At 41.0% G+C, this 23,533-nt stretch overlaps 2 protein-coding genes across 14 annotated transcripts in view; both read left to right on the plus strand.

The window, feature by feature from the left end:
- Positions 1–17,683, plus strand: part of DDX52 (DExD-box helicase 52) — a 32,447-nt gene extending 14,764 nt beyond the window's left edge. Inside the window, exons 6-15 of one of the 2 annotated variants that reach the window (XM_030922619.1) lie at positions 1,623–1,734; positions 3,451–3,523; positions 4,348–4,551; positions 5,969–6,059; positions 8,910–9,032; positions 9,153–9,303; positions 9,483–9,558; positions 10,609–10,680; positions 12,437–12,529; positions 16,449–17,683. In XM_030922619.1, the coding sequence (XP_030778479.1) occupies positions 1,623–1,734; positions 3,451–3,523; positions 4,348–4,551; positions 5,969–6,059; positions 8,910–9,032; positions 9,153–9,303; positions 9,483–9,558; positions 10,609–10,680; positions 12,437–12,529; positions 16,449–16,506 (1,053 nt within the window). In that variant the 3' untranslated portion in view covers positions 16,507–17,683. The remainder of the gene's footprint in view (positions 1–1,622; positions 1,735–3,450; positions 3,524–4,347; positions 4,552–5,968; positions 6,060–8,909; positions 9,033–9,152; positions 9,304–9,482; positions 9,559–10,608; positions 10,681–12,436; positions 12,530–16,448) is intronic. The other variant, XM_030922620.1, reaches the window with a different exon arrangement.
- A 4,256-nt stretch (positions 17,684–21,939) lies between these two features.
- Positions 21,940–23,533, plus strand: part of SYNRG (synergin gamma) — a 97,273-nt gene continuing 95,679 nt past the window's right edge. For 10 of the 12 annotated variants that reach the window (XM_010376861.2, XM_010376859.2, XM_030922622.1 and 7 more), the window contains exon 1: positions 21,940–22,152. In XM_010376861.2, the coding sequence (XP_010375163.1) occupies positions 22,076–22,152 (77 nt within the window). In that variant the 5' untranslated portion in view covers positions 21,940–22,075. The remainder of the gene's footprint in view (positions 22,153–23,533) is intronic. The other 2 variants (XM_030922621.1, XM_030922625.1) reach the window with 2 other exon arrangements.

Below are 23,533 nucleotides of genomic sequence, written 5' to 3' on the forward strand. Positions count from 1 at the left end.
AAAAAAGCAAGGCCCGTGTCTTCTGTCATGGTCAAGTATCCTCTACACAGCAGAGTGCTCTGGATCTTACACCATGTGGGCAAATCTTTTAAGTCTTTCTATAAGTTTCTAAAACACAATGATTTTAATATTTACACTTCTTTGGTAAATGCTTTAAGGTCTTTGAAGTTGAAAGGCTAATGAAATACAGTCCTTCTTGGACATTTGTTTTTCTTATCTAAAAAAAAAATGAATACTCATCTTAGTTTTGGTTTTTATTTATTTATTTGTTTGGTTTTAGCCACAGATTCTTACTCTGTTACCCAGGCTGGCATGCAGTGATGTGATCATGGCTTACTGCAACCTCAAACTCCTGGCCTCAAGAGATCTCCCGCTTTAGCCTCTTGAGTAACTGGGACTATAGGCACATGCCACTGCGCGTGGTTAATTTTTTTCTTTTTGTAGAAACAAGGTCTCCCTATGTTACCCAGGCTGCTCTTGAACTCCTGGGTTCAAGTGATCCTCCCACCTTGGCCTACCAAATTACAGGGCTTACAGGCATGAGTCATTATGCCTGATTCATCTCAGTTTTTTTTTGAGAAAGGAAAAGTATACAGTGATCTGTTCCACCCTCCCAATGTGCTTAATATAAAACACATACCAAGTATGAGATAGTCTTGTAATAGTACTGTGTATGTATGTGTATATATGTGTGTGTGTGTGTGTGTGTGTGTGTGTATATATATATATATATATATATATATTTTTTTTTTTTTTTTTTTTTTTTGAGACAGTCATACTCTGTGGACCAGGCTGGAGTGCAGTGGTGCCATCTTAGCTCACTGCAACCTCTGCCTCCCAGGTTCAAGTGATTCTCCTGCCTCAGCCTCCCAAGTAGCTGGGATTACAGGCGTGCACCATCACGCCTGGCTAATTGTTTTTGTGTTTTTAGTAGAGATGGGGTTTTGCCACGTTGGCCAGGCTGGTCTTGAACTCCTGGCCTCAACTGATCTGCCCACCTTGGCCTCCCAAAGTGCTGGGATTACAGGTGTGAGCCCCTGCACCCAGCCAATAGTACTGTATTCTGAAAACAATACGTAATAGATTAGGTTTTTTTTTTTTTTTTTTTGAGACGGAGTCTCACTCTGTTGCCAGGCTGGAGTGCAGTGGTGCGATCTCGGCTCACTGCAAGCTCCGCCTCCTGGGTTCACGCTATTCTCCTGTCTCAGCCTCCTGAGTAGCTGGGACTACAGGCACCCGCCACCACACCCGGCTAATTTTTTTGTCTTTTTTTAGTAGAGACGGGGTTTCACCGTGTTAGCCAGGATGGTCTCGATCTCCTGACCTCGTGATCCGCCCGCCTTGGCCTCCCAAAGTGCTGGGATTACAGGCGTGAGCCACTGCGCCTGGCCGATTAGTTTTATCTCTGGGAACTAGTCTATTCCACCTGAAGAAATTATTGAATCTTTTTAGGCATTGAAGTTTCAAAATGCTGAGATTTCAGGTTCATCTACAGATAGTTATGAGTTTAATTTCAGATATTCATGGGTTGGTAATAGATTTATTTTATTAATCATGTAAAAGAGAGTATACATCTTGTCCAAGTATGTTAGCAGCTAATGTTTTTATCTTTTTTTTTTTAGATTCACAGAGAGTTAATAAAAATTTCTGAGGGAACAGGATTCAGGATACATATGATCCACAAAGCAGCAGTGGCAGCCAAGAAATTTGGACCTAAATCATCTAAAAAGTTTGGTAAGGCATTCATACATGGGATGTAGAACATGTAAGGAATCTGGAAATTACAAATATCCTAATTGCTATGTAAGTATTGTTAAAGTATAGTCATGTATGTATAAAATTTGAATTTTAGAAGAACTAAAGAGATTCCCTTCTCACTCTACTGAGAAGTTATACATAACATATATACCAGTAATTCTCAACTAGAGACAATCTCGCTCCCCACCTTTTACCACAGGAACATTTGGCAATAATCTGGAGACATTTTTAGTTGTCACAACTGTGGAGAAGTGCTACTAGCCTGTAGTTACTGGCCTATAGCCAAGGATGCTATTAAACATTCTGCAATGCACAAGACAGTCCCCTGCAACGAAGAGTTAGCTGGCCCAAAATGGTAACAGTGCTGAGGCTGAAAAATTCTGATTTATACCATTGATTTTTAATCTGCCATTGAAATACTCTGGCAGACAAGAATGGCACACATAGCTGGGTGCAGTGGCTCACACCTGTAATCCCAGCTACAGGTATGGAGAAAGCTGAGGTGGGAGGATTGCTTGAGGCCAGGGGTTTGGGACCAGCCTTGGCAACATAGCGAGACTCAATCTCTAAAAGAAATTAAAAAAAAAAAAAAAAAAGCCAGGCATGGTGGTGCACGCCTGTAGTCCTAGCTACTTGGAAGTCTGAGGTGGGAAGATCACTTGAGCCCAGGAGTTCAGGGCTGCCATGAGCTGTGATTGCACTGCTGTACTCCAGCCTGAGCAACAGAGTGAGACTCCATGTTTAAAAAAAACAGAAAGGATGGCTTACATCCCCACCCTTATATCAGCCAGAGAATCTGCTTTCATCTACTTTCCTTTCTTTTTGTTTTTTGACATTGTCCACTTGGAGATAAGCTTTCATCTGTTGTTGTTGTTGGTTTGTTTTTTTTTTTTTTTATCTTGGTCTCCTGCATAAAATTCCATGTTAAAAAAATGATTTTCCTGGGGGAAAAAAAAGGTTTGAAAATTAAATTGTTCCTGCCTCTTAGAAATGGAGAAGAGGCTGGGTGTTGTGGCTCATGCCTGTAATCCCAGCATTTTGGGAGGCTGAGGCAGGGAGATTGCTTGAGCCCTGGAATTCGAGACCAGCCTGGACAACATAGGGAGACCTTGTTTCTACAAAATAAAAGTAAAAAAAAAAAATTACCATCTCTACTAAAAATACAAAAACTTAGCCGGGCGTGGTGGCGGGCGCCTGTGGTCCCGGCTACTTGGGAGGCTGAAGCAGGAGAATGGCATGAACCCAGGAGTCAGAGCTTGCAGTGAGCCGAGATCGCGCCACTGCACTTCAGCCTGGGTGACAGAACTAGACTCCATCTCAAAAAATAAAATAAAAATTAGCCAGGTGCAGTGGCATGTGCCTGTAGTACCAGCTACTCAGAATGCTGATGCCAGAGGATCTCTTGAGCCCAGGAGTTTGAGGTTGCATGCAGTGAGCTATGATCACACCATTGTACTCCATCCAGCCTGGGTGACAGAGCAAGACCCTGTCTCAAAAAAAAAAAAAAAAAAAAAGAAAAAGAGAAAGCTGCTCAGATATAATAAAAGGAAAGTAGGGATATAATAGTTTTGTGTTGTGGGCTATGACTACTTCCCACTTCAGGTTATTAACTGAAGTTGAGGGGGTTTAATTCCTAGTTCAAGAGAGATAAATCCTGTTTTTTGCAATTTCTACCATTTGTTTTTCCTATAGATATTCTTGTGACTACTCCAAATCGACTAATCTATTTATTAAAGCAAGATCCCCCAGGAATCGACCTAACAAGGTATAGATGATATTTTCATGTCTTTCATATGTATTTTTCATTCAGTTGATTACATTTTGTCCTCCATTGCTTGTATTTTTTCCCTTTGGAGCTTGCTGTTTGCTACCTTCCATCAGTGTTGGCACTGAGAATAATGGTTTTTTTTTAAAAAAAAACTCATATAAAAGAAAACTATCTGGTCTGGAGGAAAGTTACACATTTTGATAAGCATTTAGTACAGAATTCCCCTAGACCTTTTTTCATCTTTCAGCAATGGTGATGGAGTTAGTGAAGTTCATGAAAAGCTCTGTTGTCATTAATGGAACCTTGTATCTTTGAGGCTATTGGAATAGGTACATTGAGCTATGTTTATCTAGCTTTTACCTTTTTCCTGCTGTGTTAGTCCGTTTTCATGCTGGTCTAAACAGCTACTTGAGACTGGGTAATTTATAAAGAACGGAAGGTTTAATTGACCCACAAGTCAGGGCATGACTGGGGAGGCCTTAGGAAACTTAGAGTCATGGCAGAAGAGGAAGCAAGGCACATCTTACATGGTGGCAGATGGGGGAGAGAGACAGAGAGAGCCCCCATGATCCAGTCATCTCCCACCAGGTCCCTCCCTCAACACATGGGGATTACAATTCGAGATGAGATATGGGTGGGGATACACAGTCAAACCATATCACCTGCTTATTTTTCTTTTCTTTTTTTTTCTGGTATGATAAAGCGGATCTGAGAAGCAGCATCATAGTTTGACTTTCTCATGTGTCCACTGCCCCTATGGTTTAGTGAAGTGTCTTGGATCTTTCAGTTCAATATCCACAAGTTGTTTTGTTATTTCTTAGTGTTGAGTGGCTTGTAGTAGACGAATCAGATAAACTGTTTGAAGATGGCAAAACTGGGTTCAGAGACCAGCTGGCTTCCATTTTCCTGGCCTGCACATCCCACAAGGTCCGAAGAGCTATGTTCAGTGCAACTTTTGCATATGATGTTGAACAGTGGTGCAAACTCAACCTGGACAATGTCATCAGTGTGTCCATTGGAGCAAGGTATTTAATTGTTTTTCAACATTATCCCATTGATTTTTTTTTTTAAATACAAGTCTTTTTTTTAAGACTGAAGAAAATAGGTTTCTTGGCCTGAGACTAGCAAGCGAGAGGGTTTTACTGATTGAAATGTGTTCTTTTAAGCCAAGATTGTTCAAGGATGTTCTGTTTTAGAATAATCTAAAAGAAGGTTTTTATATCATGTTAACATTCCTATCATGCTTTTAGGTGTTTTTTTCCATCCACAGAGTATAACATGAGCTCTGTGGCCACCCAGAAGATTTAGTTTCTTTGATGACTTAAATAAGTGGACCACAGAGGAAGAATCTGATATTACTGAGCCACTTGATTTATATTTCCTTTTAAAAAATATTTTGGGGAGCATTTTATGGTAAATAAATGCTCAGTGGTAGAAAACAGTTTAAAGAAATTATGATGTTGCTACCTGATGGATTATTATGTAACCCCTGAAATGATGTAGGAAGACTGTAGCTATATGAAAAAGTGTTTGTAATACCATATTAAGTGAAAAAGTAGCCAATGGAACTGTAAAAAATACCCCATTTTAAACCTAAAATTCCTGTGTGTAAGAAGAAAGCAAAGTTGGGTATGGTGCCTCACACCTGTAATCCCAGCACTTTGGGAGGCAGAGGCAGGTGGATCACCACCTGAGGTCAGGAGTTCAAGACCAGCCTGACCAAAATGGTGAAACCCTGTCTCTTCCCAAAATACAAAAATTGGCATGTGTCTATAGTCCCAGCTACTTGGGAGGCTGAGGCAAGAGAATTGCTTGAACTTGGGAGGTGGAGGTTGCAGTGGGCCAAGATCGCCCCCACTGCACTCCAGCCTGAGTGACAAAGTGAGACTTCATCTTAAAAAAAGGGAAAGCAGAATGAGTTCACATAAACATAATTTAAAGGCTGACAGTAGAATGGGAAAAATATTTATGATACAACATAGTACACTGTAACATCTTACAGAGTATTAATAAAGTCTTAATATATCTCACCCCCAACTGTTGGTCTGTAAATAAATCTTTGCTAATCATTATGAAAAATGTTTAACCATGTGTGATAACAACCTTAAAAATGTTTTTATTATTTTACTCAATAATTGTACAGTTAGAAATTTTTTATAATTAAATAATCAAATACATGAAAATTTATGACTAAAACGTAAGTTTTAATGGTTGGCATTTCAAGATAGTTTTAAAATTAGAAGAAAGCATTTAAAAATAACAATTTTGTCTTCAAGTTAAAGTATAAAAAATTAAGTACTTATTAATACTGACAGTGGAAAAATTGATTTTGTTGGAGTTGTGTGTAAATTTTTTCATTTATTTAGAGTTTAGGGGGAAAGAGTTCAGGGGGAAAAAGCAAAAATTGACTCTTACAAACTACAAGGTATATTTTCTTCTTAGGAATTCTGCAGTAGAAACTGTAGAACAAGAGCTTCTCTTTGTTGGATCTGAGACTGGAAAACTTCTGGCCATGAGAGAACTTGTTAAAAAGGTATATTTGGATTACCTTTTTGAATTTTGGTAAAGTTTGCCAAGTCTTATATTTCTGGTGGGAGGCTATTACAGTGGTAGCATTGTGTCATCATCATCTTGCCTTGTATTCAGTAATCCACTGGTAAATTGATAAGAAAGTACATTGTGCCAACTATATGATCATCCTGCATCGTATTTAGTAATCTAGCAGTAAACTGTTAAGAAGCATATTGTCCCAACTCTTATCCCAACGGACAGAAGCTTGCCTCTCAGAATATGGTAAGTTGTCTTTTTGCAGCTCAGATTAGGCTAGGAAACGATCTACCTGATGCCCTGAGAATTTCATTTTTCCACATTTGCCTGCTCCATCCCTCTGCTGGTTTCTTATAGAAGAATTGGGGTGTTGTAGGACACTGAGTGGGGTTTTCTGTTTTTATCCTATCAGTAAGTACTGAGTAGAAGGCATAGTTGAAAGTTAAGTACTGAGGTGTCAGTGCTGGACAATACAAGAAATCTCCTAAGTTCTGCCCCTGGAATTTAGTCTTATTTAGAGGGATAAAATAAATACACTTCTGTAAGATAGTCTCTGATAAACTGTCATAAAGGGCTAAAGAGTACTTTTTTAAGCATCCATATCATCATAATGGGACCATCAGGGTGAGCTGAATTGGTTGAGCCTTATAGAAGAAATGCTACTAAACTGATCCTTGAAGGATTTTCAAGATAAAAGGTGGAGGGGAAGAGCAAGGATGGCTGGGGGAGCAGCTTGAGTAAAGCCTTAAGAGATGAAAGCGAACGCCATGTGTTTGAAGACTAATGAAGCAGTTACCAGTCTAAGGCAAACAGTTTATGGTATGGAATTAAAGAAAACCAGGTTGGACAAGAAAGTTGGGGACAGGATATTTTTGAAGAATGTGACTACATAATTTGTTTTTGTTTTTGTTTTTGAGACAGAGTCTCGTTCTTTCACCCAGGTTGGAGTGCAGTGGTGTCATCTTGGCTCACTGCAAGCTCCGCCTCCTGGGTTCACACCGTTCTCCCTCAGCTTCCCGAGTACTTGGGACTACAGGTGCCCGCCACCACGCCCAGATAATTGTGACTACATAATTTTTAAGGAAAATTAGTTAAACAGTAATATGTAAGGTGAATTATAATGGGAAAGATGGAAAGTCAGGGAACCAGTCAGGCTTTTAAACTGGGCTAGGCAGAGATGAGGAAGAAATAAGGGCAGCAGCCTTAGTGGTGGGACATTAAGTATAGTTGGAGGATGAAAGGGAAAAGTTTGCAAGTACCTGGTGACTGTAGAAATGGTCTGCTTTAGTGGTTAAGAGCGTGGACTCTGGAGCTAGGCTATTTGGGTAGAAGTTCTAGCTCCACCATTGCAGCTTTGCACAACTTAACCTCTCTTCCACATTTTCCTTGTCTGTAAAATGGGATCATAATATCTACCTCATAGAGCTGTTTTACTATTAATTTGTTAGTACAAGCGTAACACTTACTATATAATAGTGCTTGGCACATAGTAAATGCTAAATGTATTTTACTAATATTCTTAAGAGAATCATTTGGTACTAGGAAATTTAAGGTTTTCCAGGATATTCACTTGGAGATTATACACCAGAGATTTTTAGCCATGTATGACCTTTGGGAGATCTGCAGACCCTCTAAAATTATATGTAAGATTTTTGTGCAAATGAGTGGTTACTTGTTGGAAAGTTTCTTAGCTTTCATAAGATTCCAAAAGAGGTGTTTAAACCATCATAAAAAGGCTAAGAAACTCGGCCAGGCACGGTGGCTTACGCCTGTAATTCCAGCACTTTGGGAAGCTGAAGTGGGCAGATCATCAGGTCAGGAGTTTGAGACCAGCCTGATCAACATGGTGAAATCCCATCTCTACTAAAAATACAAAAAAATTAGCCAGGCGTGGTAGCGCACGCCTGTAATCCCAGCTACTCAGGAGGCCGAGACAGGAGAATCACTTGAACCTGGGAGGCAGAGGGTGCAGTGAGCCGAGATTGCGCCACTGTATTCCAGCCTGGGCAACAGAGCCAGAGTCCGTCTCAAAAAAAAAAAAAAAAAAAAGGAAAAAAAAAGGCTAAAAAGCTCTAACTCTAATATGAACAGTTAAAAAGATAGGAAGCTGGTTTGAGAGAGAGTAAGGATTTGATAGTGTAAATGTAAAAATAATTTGCTTAGATACACAGATATCAGATGTAGTTAAAAAATATTTTGCATAGAGCTAGTAGTAGAGATTCAGCTCAGTAAAATAAAGATTATATTGAAAGAACAGAACCAAGAACTAAGCTTGGGGAGAGCACCAGAATTAGGATAATAATGAGTTAATGAGGGATGAAATACCACCTGTGGGGTATAGCGTATACCACTGGGGTGATGGGTACACTAAAAGCCCAGATTTCACCATTATGCAATATATCTGTGTAACACAACTGCATTTGTACCCCTAAATCCATAAGAATAAAAAAATTAATTTCACCCCAAAAAACCAAATGAATTAAAAAGATAGTTATTTCATTTTAAGCAGAATAAAAAAAGGTTTTGAGGCACAGAAGTCAAGAGATGATTATTTCAAAGTTTGGGCATCTGTTATTGTAGAGGGGTGTAGGGGGATTGATTAGACAAGATTATTGGAATTAGCAAGATGGAGAATATAGTTCAAATTGAGTGGAAATAACCAATTGGAGAGAATGGTGAGGAAGATGGAGGCAGAGTTAGACCACTAGCCCAAGAAATTTGGCCAAGAAAGTACATTAAATTGAATTGGGTTCTTAGAAGCTACAATCATATTATGAAATACTGACCAATTGTATTCTTGATCGAGTTATGTGTGCCAATTTTTGCCTTCTTTTAGGGTTTCAATCCACCTGTTCTTGTTTTTGTTCAGTCCATTGAAAGGGCTAAAGAACTTTTTCATGAGCTCATATATGAAGGTATTAATGTGGATGTTATTCATGCAGAGAGAACACAACAACAGGTAAAGTCAAATGTATACTTTGAAACTCAGAAGAACTACTTGATTTTAAATTATTAACATTAAATTTATGAAGTACCTGTTTTCATTCTAAAGTAATTTAATATATATTCTGTTAACCAGAGAGATAACACAGTCCACAGTTTCAGAGCAGGAAGAATCTGGGTTCTGATTTGTACGGCCTTGCTAGCAAGAGGGATTGATTTTAAAGGTGTGAACTTGGTGATCAACTATGACTTTCCAACCAGCTCAGTGGAATATATCCACAGGATAGGTGAGTTGTCTTTTTTTCCTTCCCCTCTGTCACCCACTGATCTGTCTTAGCACCCCTGCTATTCCTGGCACACACATGCTCATTTCTTAGTGCTATGAAAATCCAGTGACTTTTGTAAACGAATTTTGAGAGCCTCTGTCCACCCAAAATGTGTTTTTTAATGGTCTAATTTTTCTTAGGTCGAACTGGAAGAGCAGGGAATAAGGGAAAAGCAATTACATTTTTCACTGAAGATGATAAACCATTATTAAGAAGGTAAATTAGAAAAAATAACCTAGTGTTATTGGCAAAATTGCTTCATTATTCTTACATGTATATTCAATTAAGAGATAATTACAGAATGGCTATGTCCCAAATTCTACTGATAATGGTGTTAGTTAACCATATTTTAGCCATGGGAAAGGAAAAATGATCAAAGGGCCTTGTTTTTGCCCTTCCATTATTAGAATTTGGAAATGCGTATTCAAAGTGGAATAATGTTCATTGTAAGTTTCAGATTCACAGGACTCTTTCAGTGAATCTTGACATTAGATTTTAATGTAGAAGATGAGTTTCCTGCATTTTGACTGTCTACGGTAATCTTTGGTTGATGGTGATTGATAACACTTCACATTTCTAGGTAATGAAATCTAGTTTTGGCCAAAGGGGGTTTGTACTTAGATCTATTTATTGGTTTTGGTAAATATTTTGATTGTGCTTTCTGAGCTTTGGCTCTGCCACCTGTCAGCCTTTGCATCGCTTTGAGCAGATTCAAATGTGCATGTGTAGAGGAGTGTATTCCAACAACCTAGATCCACCATAGGCCTCAGCAACTCCAAGCATGTGAATCTCATGACCCAAATGTTAGTGTAACTATGCACATCAGTTTTCCATCTGTGAAATGAGGATAGTGACAGTATTTACAACACAGGCTTGTTGTGAAGAGTGAAGAAATTACTATACACAAAAAACTTGGCAACAGTGCCAGCCCCATAGTAGGCACTTCCACTTAATGAATATAAGCTTGACTCTGGCTTCAGTCAGTGCTTCCTCCAAGATTGATTGAGTTTACCAGCTTTATAGGATTTGATAAATGTTGAAATAAGTGTTATCTCTAGTTATTCATCAGTGCATTAATTTCAGCCCAGTGGATAGTTCTCTCTGTAATCCAATGTGCTTACATCAGGTAATAATTGATAATATATCAGAACACTTTGTGGATTACTTTGTGTAGTTTTAGTTCCCTCTAACGTTGTGCAGAGGGTTTACATTCATAAACATCAGTTTAGCAAGATACAAGTTTATGTTTATGGATTTCTTTTTCAGCGTTGCCAATGTTATACAGCAGGCCGGGTGTCCCGTACCAGAATACATAAAAGGTTTTCAGAAACTACTAAGGTACAATCTTGAATTTACCTGGATCTTAGACTCTCTGTCTCTTTGTATATACACTCTTTTTTTTTTTTTTTTTCCTTGCTCTGTTGCCCAGGCTGGAATGCAGTGGCATGATCACAGCTCACTGTAGCCTTGATCTCCTGGGCTCAAGTGATCCTCCTGCCTCAGTCCCCTGAGTAGCTGGGACTACAGGCATGCATCACCATGCCTGGCTATAATATTTTTTAGATTTTTGGGGAGTAGAAATGGGGTCTTGCTGTGTTAACCAGGCTAATCTTGAACTCCTGGTCTCAAGTGATCCTATCTTATATCTTTGCATCCCAAAGTGCTAGGATTACAGGCGTGAGTCACTGTGCCCAGCCCAAAACTACTTGTGAATATTATGTTATTTCCTTGCCAGTTTTTTACCCTTTATTTTTTATTTTTTTAAATTTTTTTCCTTGAGATGAAGTCTCAGCTCATTGCAACCTCTGCCTCCCAGATTTAAGCAGTTCTCCTGCCTCAGCCTCTCAAGTGGCTAGAATTACAGGTGTGCGCCACCACGCCCAGCTAATCTTTGTATTTTTAGTAGAGATGGAGTTTCATCATGTTGGCCAGGCTGGTCTCAAACTCCTGACCTCAAGTGATCTGCCTGCCTCGGCCTCCTAAAGTGCTGGGATTATAGGCATGAGCTACTGTACCCAGCCTTATCCTTGAAATTTTAAGTATTCAGATTCTTTTAAAAGTATTCAGTATAAGTAAAATATGCTAAGAATTATTTTAGTTCATAAAACTGGTAAAAAACTTAATTGATCAAAATCAAACTCTGATGCTTGTTAACATAGGATATAAAGTTGGCACAGGACATATTTTTATCACAGTCAGTAGCTTTTTAAAAGGTGGATTGAATTTATCATCCCTTTGAGTTAGCTCTCTAAATGCTATTAGGTGACCTCATTTATTAAAGTAGTTAACAGCCCCACCTTAAACCAGTAAATGGTTTTAAAAAATGAATTTTGTGGCCGGATGCAGTAGCCCACGCCTGTAATCCCAGCACTTTGGGAGGCCGAGGTGGGCGGATCACCTGAGGTTGGGAGTTTGAGACCAGCCTGACCAACATGGAGAAACCCCATTTCTACTTAAAATACAAAAAAAATTTAGCTGGGCATCGTGGTGCATGCCTGTAATCCCAGCTACTCGGGAGGCTGAGGCAGGAGAATCGTCTGAACCCAGGAGGCAGAGGTTGCAGTGAGCCGAGATTCCACCATTGCACTCCAGCCTGGGCAACAAGAGCAAAACTCCGTCTCAAAGAAAAAAAAAATGAATTTTGTGATCAAGGATCAAACTAATTCTAGCTTTAACTCTTCTAATTGAAAAAAAAAAAAGGCCGGGCGCGGTGGCTCAAGCCTGTAATCCCAGCACTTTGGGAGGCCGAGACGGGCGGATCACAAGGTCAGGAGATCGAGACCATCCTGGTTAACACGGTGAAACCCCATCTCTACTAAAAACTACAAAAAACTAGCCGGGCGAGGTGGCGGCGCCTGTAGTCCCAGCTACCCGGGAGGCTGAGGCAGGAGAATGGCGTGAACCCGGGAGGCGGAGCTTGCAGTGAGCTGAGATCCGGCCACAGCACTCCAGCTTGGGTGACAGAGCGAGACTCCGTCTCAAAAAAAAAAAAAAAAATGAATTTTGTGATCAAGGATCAAAACTAATTCTAGCTTTAACTCTTCTAATTGAAGTTGGACTTAATTTGTTTCCTCTTTTACTTTGTAACTTTCAGCAAACAAAAGAAAAAGATGATTAAGAAACCATTGGAAAGGGAGAGCATTAGTACAACTCCAAAATGTTTCTTAGAAAAAGCTAAGGATAAACGGTAAGTATGTGGTAAGAAAAATGGCTGTTTGACACCGTCATAAAGTTATAGTAGTCATTATTTTTCCTTAGGGTAAATTTTTAAAAGTAGAATTGATACTACAGTCTGTTATAAAATGTGATAAAAATAATATATTTTAGGTTGCCTATAATTGGGGAATTTGTTTGTTGGTTGGTTGGTTGGTTTTTTTGGGATGGAGTCTCGCACTGTTGCCCAGGCTAGAGTGCAGTGGCGTGATCTCGGCTCACTGCAACCTCTGCCTCCCGGGTTCAAGGTATTCTACTGCCTCATCCTCCCAAATAGCTGAGATTACAGGCTCCCGCCCACCACACCCAGCTAATTTTTTTGTATTTTTATTAGACATGGAGTTTCGCCATATTGGTCAGGCTGACCTCAGGTGATCCACCCGCCTCAGCCTTCCAGAGTGTTGGGATTACAGGCGTGAGCCACTGTGCCTGGCCAGGAATTTATTTTAATATTGGAATTTTTCTGTGTCAATATGTTGATGATCTGCTTTTTTCCATCTTGGAAAATATTATTTCAATTCCTTATAAATTAGAATTGTACTGCCCACCTTCTCTACACAACCCACATTAGGACATGCTACTAAGGCCAGTAGTTAGGACCATTGACTTACATGAATCTAGTCTTCTTTGAAGCTCCTTCATATTCTGGGCAGGATTTCAATATGATCTCAGGCTTATGCAGATGCACATTGTAACAGCTGTAAAAAGTATTACTTAGGTAAATTTGTGCTAGCTTAGCTGAGTTTTATGAGGATATTAAAGCATAGTTTTTTAGCATACATATAGACTACCTTATTTTGCCCAGTAATACTAGGAAGCTTTATATTTTGAAAAGGATAGGTCAAGATATTCTGAACAGTTATACTGTTTCCACTATTTAAGGAAAATGGCACTCTTCACATTGTACCAGAACCAGGTTATTATATACTCTAATAGAATTGTTCAAGTCTATAATTTGTTGTTTTTTTTCCCCTGAGAGTGCTATCAGTGGCCTAGGATATTACCATTGTGAAATATGCTAATGCTTGTATCCAGTTACCTCACATCTGTTCTATATAAGTCATTAGGAAACAACTGTTTCCATAACCAGTAGGCATTTACCAAGTTGTCCTGCGAGGTACTTGGTGGTGGTAGGATATACAAATGAATATAAAATCAGACTCCTTTCCTGAAGCTGGGGAAAGAAGATCCGTGTACATGACAGAAAATTAGAGACTGGTTTTTAAATAAAATAGGAGTTTAGAGAAGAGAAAGATGATTGTGAATTGGTGTGGTTACAGAAGTTTCAACAAAGTAGAACTGTCTTTAAGGATAGGTAAAATTTAGGCATGGAGAAGGGAACAAGATGAACAGAGGCATGAAAATTAGAGTGTACTTTGTAATAAGTGAACAAGAGTTCACATGTTGGTATTGACTATGAGGAATAAAGGTCAGTTCAAATATACAATGTATATAGTGTCCCAAAATTTTATCGTACTTTTAAGTTTTAATAACTTGGGAAGGAAAAGTGCTACAAACTGAAAAAAGTATATTTGAATGATCAATCCTTTTAATTCCATTTGTGCTTAATTCAGTTTTGGGAATGCTTCACATTCACTTTTTGTTTTTTGAGATGGAGTCTTGCTCTGTCGCCCTGTCGCCCAGGCTGGAGTGCAGTGGCGCAATCTCGCTCACTGCAACCTCCACCTCCCAGGTTCAAGTGATTCTCGTGCCTCAGCCTCCTAGATAGCTGGGATTACAGGCACTCGCCACCACACCCGGCTAATTTTTGTATTTTTACTAGAGACAGGGTTTCACCATGTTGGCCAGGCTGGTCTCGAACTTTGGCCTCATGTGATCTTCCACCTCAGCCTCCCAAAGTGCTGGGATTACAAGTGTGAGCCACTGCACCTGGCCAACATTTTTAAATTTTAATTTTCTGTCGCAGCACTTTCTGGGTGACACGTAGACCAGTGGATTGGTAGCAAACCTTGTTATGCTTGGTCACTTTGGTCACCTAATCTGTCTTAATAGACCTGTTGGTGGGAGAGGAGTGGGTCACATCAGAACTGTTATGCATGCATTACTCTTTGGATGGTCTTAAAGCCAAGATAACAAATGCAGTCCTTTCAGGCACTGAGCAGCAACTGATGAAAGTTTTTACAAAGGTCAAAAATCAACTAGAATATAAGATGGTGACTATGTTGAATTTTAATAAGATACATCAGTATTTTAAATAATTATACTTTAAATGCTGATTTGTTTTTGTTTTTGTTTTGAGATGGAATCTCTGTTGCTAGGCTGGAGTGCGGTGGCGCGATCTCGGCTCACTGCAACCTCCGCCTCCCGGGCTTAAGCGGTTCTCCTGCCTCAGCCTCCTGAGTAGGTGGGATTACAGGCACGCACCACCATGCCCAGCTAATTTTTGTATTTTTAGTAAAGACAGGATTTCACCATGTTGGCCAGGATGGTCTTGATCTCCTGGCCTTGTGATCTGCCCGCCTCCGCCTCCCAAAGTGCTGGGGTTACAGGCGTCACCCACCGTGCCCAGTCTAAATGCTGATTTTTGTAAGTTTATAGCATTTATACTACTGGGGTTTTTTGTTTTTTGAGACAGGGTCTCACTCTGTCACCCATACTGGAGTGCAGTGGCACAATCAGGACTCACTGCAGCCTCAACCTCCTGGGCTCAAGCAGTCCTCCCACCTCAACCCCCCGAGAAGCTGGGACTACAGGCTTGTGCCACTGTGCCTGGCTAATTTTCTTTTCTTTTTTTTTTTTTTTTAGTAGAGATGGGGTTTCGCCATGTTGCCCAGGCTGGTCTCAGACTCCTGGACTCAAGCGATCTGCCTGCCTCTGCCTCCCAACATGGTGGGATTACAGGCATGAGCCACTGCACCTACCTTCCTCTGAGGTTATTAAAACTTAATTTGTACTAAGACTTCGAAGACACTTGATATAAATCTTGTCTCCATTTTCTTCGTGTGTAAAGGCCATACTACTTAACATAGTGTACAAGCAGGACCTGTCATGATCCCATTCTGGCTTCCCTCTGCGCTGTCGATGTTTTCTTCATGATCCCACCCATGCTGATAGGCTCAGCTCATACCTCTGTGCTCATAGCCCTTAAGGGCATGTCTTCAGCCCCAACTTCCCCATTGAGCTACAGACCTGAATCCTTGTTGCTTAGTGGACCTCACTTCAGGCACCACAAACTTGGCCCCATGCAGTGAGTGGGGGAGGAACTGAATTTGGAGCCAGAAGAACTGGTTCTAATATCTACTTCCCTGTGTAGAGTTGGGATTTGGGATTATATGAGTTAATACACACCAAAGAACTTTGTATTACTGTAATAATAGTTTGCAAACATTGATTATTTTCTCAAAACTTTTTTCCTCTGTCTGTTACCACTTAGTTAATGACATTCAACCTTCACTAGGCTATAGGATCAGAATGATAGGATTCATGTCTAACATGGATTACCAGTGAGTGATGACTGGCAAGTTACTCAACCACTCTGTGCCTCATTCTCCTCATCTGTAAACGGAGGATAATACTAGAATACTCCTAATAAGCTGTTAGGAAAATTACCTGAGTTAATACACGTAAAGCACTTAATAACAGTTTCTAGCACTTAGTAAGCACTGAATCAATGTGAACTCATTAGGTCAGGATCCGAATCTATCTGTCATAGCATGTAGTAATGTAGTTTACTGTGATGGTTTTGCCTCACTTAGGTGATTGTGATTTTCTAAAGGGCAGAGACCATGTCTAATGCATCTTTGTGTTCCTGGTGCCTCATTATTTGATACACAGTAGGTTTCAATAAATGTTTATTAAACTGGTGGTAGGGTTATGGAAAGTAAATATATCTAGAATTTTTTATTCCATTTTCCCTACTTTGCTCTTTACAGGAAAAAGGTCACTGGTCAGAACAGCAAGAAGAAAGTAGCTCTTGAAGACAAAAGTTAAAAACAGACTTTAAAAATACCATCCCAGAAATGTAATTTTATGATCCCAGCATGAATGGTGTTTTCATGGAATACTTGAAGTCTTACAGTCACCTGTACCAAACATTTGAAATCAACTATAAGTACATGGGACTGGTGAAAAATGATCCTAAGCTACCAAGTCAATTTCAATTTGTAGGTGCCTTTTTTTTTTTTCTTTAGAGATGGGATCTTGCCATGTTGCCAGGCTGCTCTTGAACTCCTGACCTCATGCAATCCTCCTGCCTCAGCCTCTCGAGTAGCTGAGATTACAGGCACAAGCTGCTGCACCCAGCTCTGTAGGTGACTTTTAAATGATTATACAATGGAAATAACATTCATTGACATTGGTTTGAATCCAGAGAGATACTTCTTATAGAAGAACAAATGTTTATGCTAAAAATAACACCAAAATGTGGTAAACTCTTAAGGACTTTTCCCTTTGAGTGTGAAGGAAGGTGTGATGAATGCTGTGGAGAGGCATCTGGAACAGAAATTCAAATAAAGCCTTGACATTAAATACCCCTTCCACTGCTCACTTTGTGGATGGTAGCATGGGCTGTCTACCAAGAAGAAACCTGCTGCCCTCTTAATTTTAATATTTCCTAATTAGTTGATGGCCTTTTGTGTTGTGAACCACAACAAAGAGAGGCCTCTCTTGTGGCTGGTTATTCAAGTTCCCTGGGATTTTAAATTCTTTGGTCTATTAAGTATCCTTGTATTGGATACTTAATACCTTAGCCCTGTCATGATGTTGCACAAGATCATGATCGGCTTCTCTCTTTCTTCATTTTCCGTCATTTAACCATGTTCTTTCCTGTCTCTTTCCATTTAAGATTATTTTATTTGAATACTGATAAACATTTTATCCTGATAAGGAACAATGTTCCTGTTACTTGATATACCTCTGTCTTCATTCTCTTACAGCTTATCTTTCCTTAGGTTGGTGGCGCCTCATTTAGTAAGTCGATCTCTGCCTAAGCTAAAGGATTATGATCATATGGTGTTGGAGACTATTAACTATTAGATTTTTCTCAGATACGAGTTTTGTACAATGGAATGAAAAATTGACTTCATACACGTAAGACTGTTGCCTAAGAATGACTTGAATGTTATCAGTACTACCACAGAACTATAATATACATTACCTTTTCTCCGCAGCATTTGAATTCAACTTATTTGTTTCCTCTATTCGTAGCTTTTTCTAGAGTCAGAACAGGTGGACTTTGTTTTGAATATTTTAGATGGGACAAAAATTGTTCATCTTCAGAATTTATTTAATGACAGACCTGGTACAGGGTGTGAAAATACTTACAAGAATATGGTTTTTTTGTTTGTTCATGCAAACAGATCCTTTACCCAATATATATTCTGGAGGTAGGTATATTGGTGCAACCCATTTCCAGCTGTGTGACTTTGAATAAGTTCTTAATTTCTCAGAGTTTCGGTGTTCTCATCTATGAAACTGTGTCTCAAATTGTAAGTACCTAGCACTGTACCTGACACATAGTAAACTCACAATAAATATTCCTTTAACAAACATAGATTTTGTTAGGAAAACAGGCTTGATAACACAGTTCCTACCCTTACAATATAATGTTAGAGAGAAAGTAAAGGAGCAGATAGAGTCACGCATCACTTAATGACAGAGATATGTTCTGAGAAACGCATCGTTAGGTGATTTTGTCATTGTGTAAACATCATGTTATATACTTCCACAAACCTAGATGGTATAGCCTACTGTACACCTAGGCTATGTGGTACAGTCTATCGCTCCTAGGCTACAGACGTGTGTAGCATGTTACTGTCTTGAATGCTATAGACCGTTGGAACATGTAGACTTTTATAAACACTGCACACTTAATCTATCCTAAATTTGTTGAAAATATTTTTCTTGGCCAGGCATGGTGGCTCACACCTGTAATCCTAACACTTTGGGAGGAGGCCTAGGTGGGCAGATTGTCTGAGCTCAGGAGTTTGAGACCAGCCCAGGCAACATGGCAAAACCCCATCTCTACTAAAAAACCAAAAAAAGTTAGCCAGGTGTGGTGACATAATCCCAGCTACTCAGGAGTCTGAGGCAGGAGAATAGCTTGAACCTGTGAGGCAGAGGTTGCAGTAAGCCGAGGTCGCGCTACTGCACTCCAGCCTGGGCAACAGGGCAAGACTGTCTCTCGAAAATATACACACACACACACACGTTATATATATATAATATATATGTTATATATATGTTATGTATATGTTATATATGTTATATATAATATATATGTTATACATAATATATATATTTTTCTTCAATAAATTAACCTTAGTGTGCTGTAACTTTTTTACTTTGTAAGAGTTTTTTTTTTTTTTTTTTCTTGAGAAACTGTGTCTGTCACCTAGTCTGGAGTTTAGTGGCACAATCATGGCTCACTGCAGCCTTGACCTCTTAGGCTCAAGTGATCCTCAAACCTCAGCCTCCTGATTAGCTGGTACTATAGGTGCGGGCCACCAACACTCAGCTAATTTTTAAATTTTTTTGTAGAGACGAGGTTTTGCTTGTTGTCCAGGTTGGGTTTTTTAGAAATTTTTTTTTTTTTTTTTTTTTTTTTGAGGTGGAGTCTTCCTCTGTTGCACAGGCTGGAGTGCGGTGGAATGATCTCAGCTCACTGCAACCTCTGACTCCTGGGTTCAAGTGATTCTCCTGCCTCAGCCTCCTGAGTTGCTGGGACTACAGGCATGCACCACCACACCCAGCTAATTTTTGTATTTTTAGTAGAGACGGGGTTTCACCATGTTGGCCAGGCTGGTCTCAAACTCCTGACCTTGGGTGAGCCACTGCCTCTGGCCTTTATAAACTTTTTGACTCTTGTAATAACACTTAGCCTAAAATGCAAACGTACAGCCGTAGAAAAATATTTTCTTTCTTTATACCCTTATTCTAGAAGCTTTTTTTCTATTAAGTTTTTTTTGTTGTTTGTTTTATTTTACTATTTACTTTTAAACTTTTTCGTTAAAAACCATGGCACAAACACACACATTGTGCTAGGCCTACAAAAGGTCAGGATCATCAGTCTCACTGACTTCCACCACCACTTCTCATCCCACCATTGTATCTGCTGTCTGTGGCTGACCAAAACATCATCATGTAGCACATGACTAGTGTGACAAGTGCTGTTACATGTAAGGCCATGATGCTAAAGCATCACAGGAGGGCATCTAACCCAGATTGGGGATGTCATGGAAGGCCGGCATCCTGAGTTGAATCCTGCAAATGTAAAAACCAATAGGTAAAGAAGAGGAACACAAAGTATTCCAAGACAAACTGAGGTCACATCTATGATCCTTGTCTTTATTGTGTCTGTTTAAAGTATCTACAGTAACCTGCATCAACTTAGTCAATGTATTTTTTTATTTTATTTATTTTATTTTATTTTTTTTGAGACGGAGTCTCGCTGTGTCGTCCAGGCTGGAGTGCAGTGGCCGATCTCAGCTCACTGCAAGCTCCGCCTCCCGGGTTTACGCCATTCTCCTGCCTCAGCCTCCCAAGTAGCTGGGACTACAGGCGCCCGCCACCTCGCCCGGCCAGTTTTTTGTATTTTTTTTAGCAGAGACGGGGTTTCGCTGTGTTAGCCAGGATGGTCTTGATCTCCTGACCTCGTGATCCGTCCGTCTCGGCCTCCCAAAGTGCTGGGATTACAGGCTTGAGCCACCGCGCCCGGCCTAGTCAATGTATTAATACTAAATTTAGCTCCTTCAAAGCAGTCTGAACTATGTGCTACATAAATTTCAGCTTCACCCAGGGAATGGAAGGAGTGAAATTAGTGAATAGACAGTTACAACTTTGGAGTGAAACTGGCCTGGATTTGAATCCTGATCCTATTGCTTGTAGCTGTATGATCTGGACAAATGACGTTGTTTCTGACCTTGATTTTTTCATTTGTAAGATGCCAATTGTAACTCCTAAGGATACTGAGGATTTTTTAAAATGGGCTTACAGCCGGGCGCGGTGGCTCAAGCCTGTAATCCCAGCACTTTGGGAGGCCGAGACGGGCGGATCACGAGGTCAGGAGATCGAGACCATCCTGGCTAACACGGTGAAACCCCGTCTCTACTAAAAAAGTACAAAAAACTAGCCGGGCGAGGTGGCGGGCGCTTGTAGTCCCAGCTACTTGGGAGGCTGAGGCAGGAGAATGGCGTGAACCCGGGAGGCGGAGCTTGCAGTGAGCCCAGATCGCGCCACTGTACTCCAGCCTGGGCGACAGAGCGAGACTCCGTCTCAAAAAAAAAAAAAAAAAAAAAAAGGGGGCTTACAGTTGCTGACCAGTGGTTTGTGCCTAATAAATAACTTACTACAAATTGTTACCCAGTAAAAACCCTGAGACAAGAGTGAAAAAATAAAGCTAATTAATCCATTACTTGCTAACAAGCAAACTACGTGCTTGAGAAAAGTACTCAACTTTCATGTTTTACTTCCAGACAGTAGTTTGATTAAAAGAAAAAAAAAAAATCACAGTCCAGGCATGTGGCTCACGGCTCACACCCTGGCACTGGGAGGCCAAGGCGGGAGTATAGCTTCAACCCAGGAGTTTGAAACCAGCCTGGGCAACATAGATCTTATCTCTACAAAAAAAAAATTGGCCCCGTGTGGTGGTGCATGCCTGTGGTCCCAGCTACTCAGGATGCTGAGGCCAGAGGATTGCTTGAGCCCGGGAGGTTGAGGCTGCTGTGAGCCGTGATCATGCCACTGCACTCCAGCCTGGACAACACAGCAAGACCCTGTCTCCAAAAAAAAAAAAAAAAAAAAAATAGTAAAAAATAGGCCGAAATAGCTTCAGAGTAATTATGAACTGCTTCCCAAAAACCACTGTTTTGCACTTACCTGCAAGAATAGGAAAAACAAAGGGACTGTAAGGTGGCAGGATGGCAGAACCAAACAAGAGTAGTACACCTTGGAGTGTTTTTTGAAATACGGGTTGGGTTTTTGTGCTCTTGGGTGATTTAAAATAAAATTTAAATGCCTTCAGCGTCTGTGATAGGTGCCAACATGAAGCTGCTGAGTTCCAGAGAAGGGGGATAGCTGATCACTAATCAGTGCTGCGAGACTATCAAAAGGCCCTTCAGGAGCTATCTGTTCTTTGTGTGTAAAAAGAACACCAGTGTACCCACCGTCTAGTTTAAAAATCAGGACTCAGCCTACTCTTTCCACTAACCTCGATCATGGTTTTCAAACGGAGGAACAACGGCGCTTTGCCACTGAGCCGTCACCTGGGCCCTGCAGAGGGCCTAGCAGACAATGAATCAGCTCCCTTGGAGAGGTGCCTGCGACCGCCCCACCAGCCCGAGAGCTAGAATTGAACCTGGGAGACCTCTGCGGCGCCGGATCACGTGCAGTGGGCGCGCCACGCCTCCCCGAGGGCCGGGGGAGTCACGTGGGCGCGCGGCCCCGCCCCATCGCCCTGTCCGCGGCGAGGTGGGGCCTGGTGTTTGCCCCGGAAGTGGATGTCTTCCTCTGACAGCTGCTGATAAGGTGGCGGCGGCGAAGGCAGCGGCAGGTCGGGAGCAAGATGGCGCTGCGGCCAGGAGCTGGTTCTGGCGGCGGCGGGACCCCGGGAGCCGGCGCGGGGGCCGCCGGGGGAGGCAGGTAGGTGTGAAGGACCGGGCGGGAACCCCCTGGCCTCTGCGGGGGCGGCGAGGGGTGCCTGACGGTTATGGCGGTTTTCTCCAGCTCCGATTCCTTTCCTTGGAACTGGGCTGCAGGAGGAGGGTCATTCCCCAGGGACCCAGGACGAAAGGGGCGTGTGGAGCCCGGGTGCCCGAGGCTTGTGTTCCGGGCTCATTTGGGGACGCCGGCCGCCTGGGGTCGAGCGAGGAGTGGGCGCGCGCCCAGTGTGGGAGGGGAGAGAAGATGAGGGTCCTCTTGGGGTGGGGGGGCGGGGTAAATCTGGAACCCTGACTCCGCTCCTACTCGTGGCTGCCTTGAAGCGACCAGGGTCTTCCCTTTCCCTGGGCTTTCTAGACTTAACCAGATATGTTGGAGGGAGGGCTCTAAAAATCTGTTCACAAAGCTGGATGACTGTTTCCAAGGGGGTGTGTGTGTGGACGATTTGTTTCTTCCCCTTTTAGAGTGTCCTGTCCTCTTTATATTTCCTTAACCCGCGACAAACAGCAGGAACATCTAAAGACCTCTGAATTAGTAATGGTCTTGAGATAGAGTTATTGTCTTGTACACTAACTCTTAAGACTTGTCTGTCTCCTTTTTAAAAAAGCATTTAAAAACAAAGAAAATGCACTGTTAAACAGCAGTTGCGCATTTATTAGAACAAAGCTTTCAGAGTCTTAGCCCTTAAACACATCTGCCCTCTGCCACATTTCAGCCACGAACTGGCTGTGGTTCTTCTACCCAGAACGATAAGGGAGATGTACATTTGCAAGTTGACAGGTTCATTATCATTTAAGGAAATATTTTATTCCGGGAAGTTTTCACTTCTATAATGACCTAGTCTGATTTTGTTTTACTAACCAACACATACAGCACACACATTTGGAGGTAAAAGTAGCTTTGCATCTTCAGTATCCTAAATTATCTTTGGAAATCGAAGTGTTAGGTTTTTTTTTTTTTTTTTTTTTTTCCATGCAGTGTTTCAATTTCGGAGTCGTGAACGCTACAAAAGTGTGAGGACCTTAAAAGTTATCACCTCTTGCGGGTGCTTGTGTGTATGTCAGGAAACGAGCAGTGGCTGTTCAATAAACCACCTGTGTGCAACCCCATTTTTCATTTCCTCTGCACATCTTAGACTTAAGATTTTTAAACTTTTTGCTTTCTCTTTTGTTCTCTTCGTTGTTTCATTAGAGGGTTTTTAAAAAAATAAATACTTGGTATAAGCCAGTTTCTGGCTGGAGAAGAAACATATGTAATAATGTCCCCTCTATTTGTTTTCTTTTCTTTTTTTTTCTTTTTTTCTTTCGTCTTGTTTGTTGTTTTTTCTTTTCTTTTTTTTTTTTTGAGAGGAAGTCTCGCTCTG

The sequence above is a fragment of the Rhinopithecus roxellana genome, chromosome 19, assembly GCF_007565055.1.
Source record: "Rhinopithecus roxellana isolate Shanxi Qingling chromosome 19, ASM756505v1, whole genome shotgun sequence".
NCBI lineage: Eukaryota > Metazoa > Chordata > Mammalia > Primates > Cercopithecidae > Rhinopithecus > Rhinopithecus roxellana.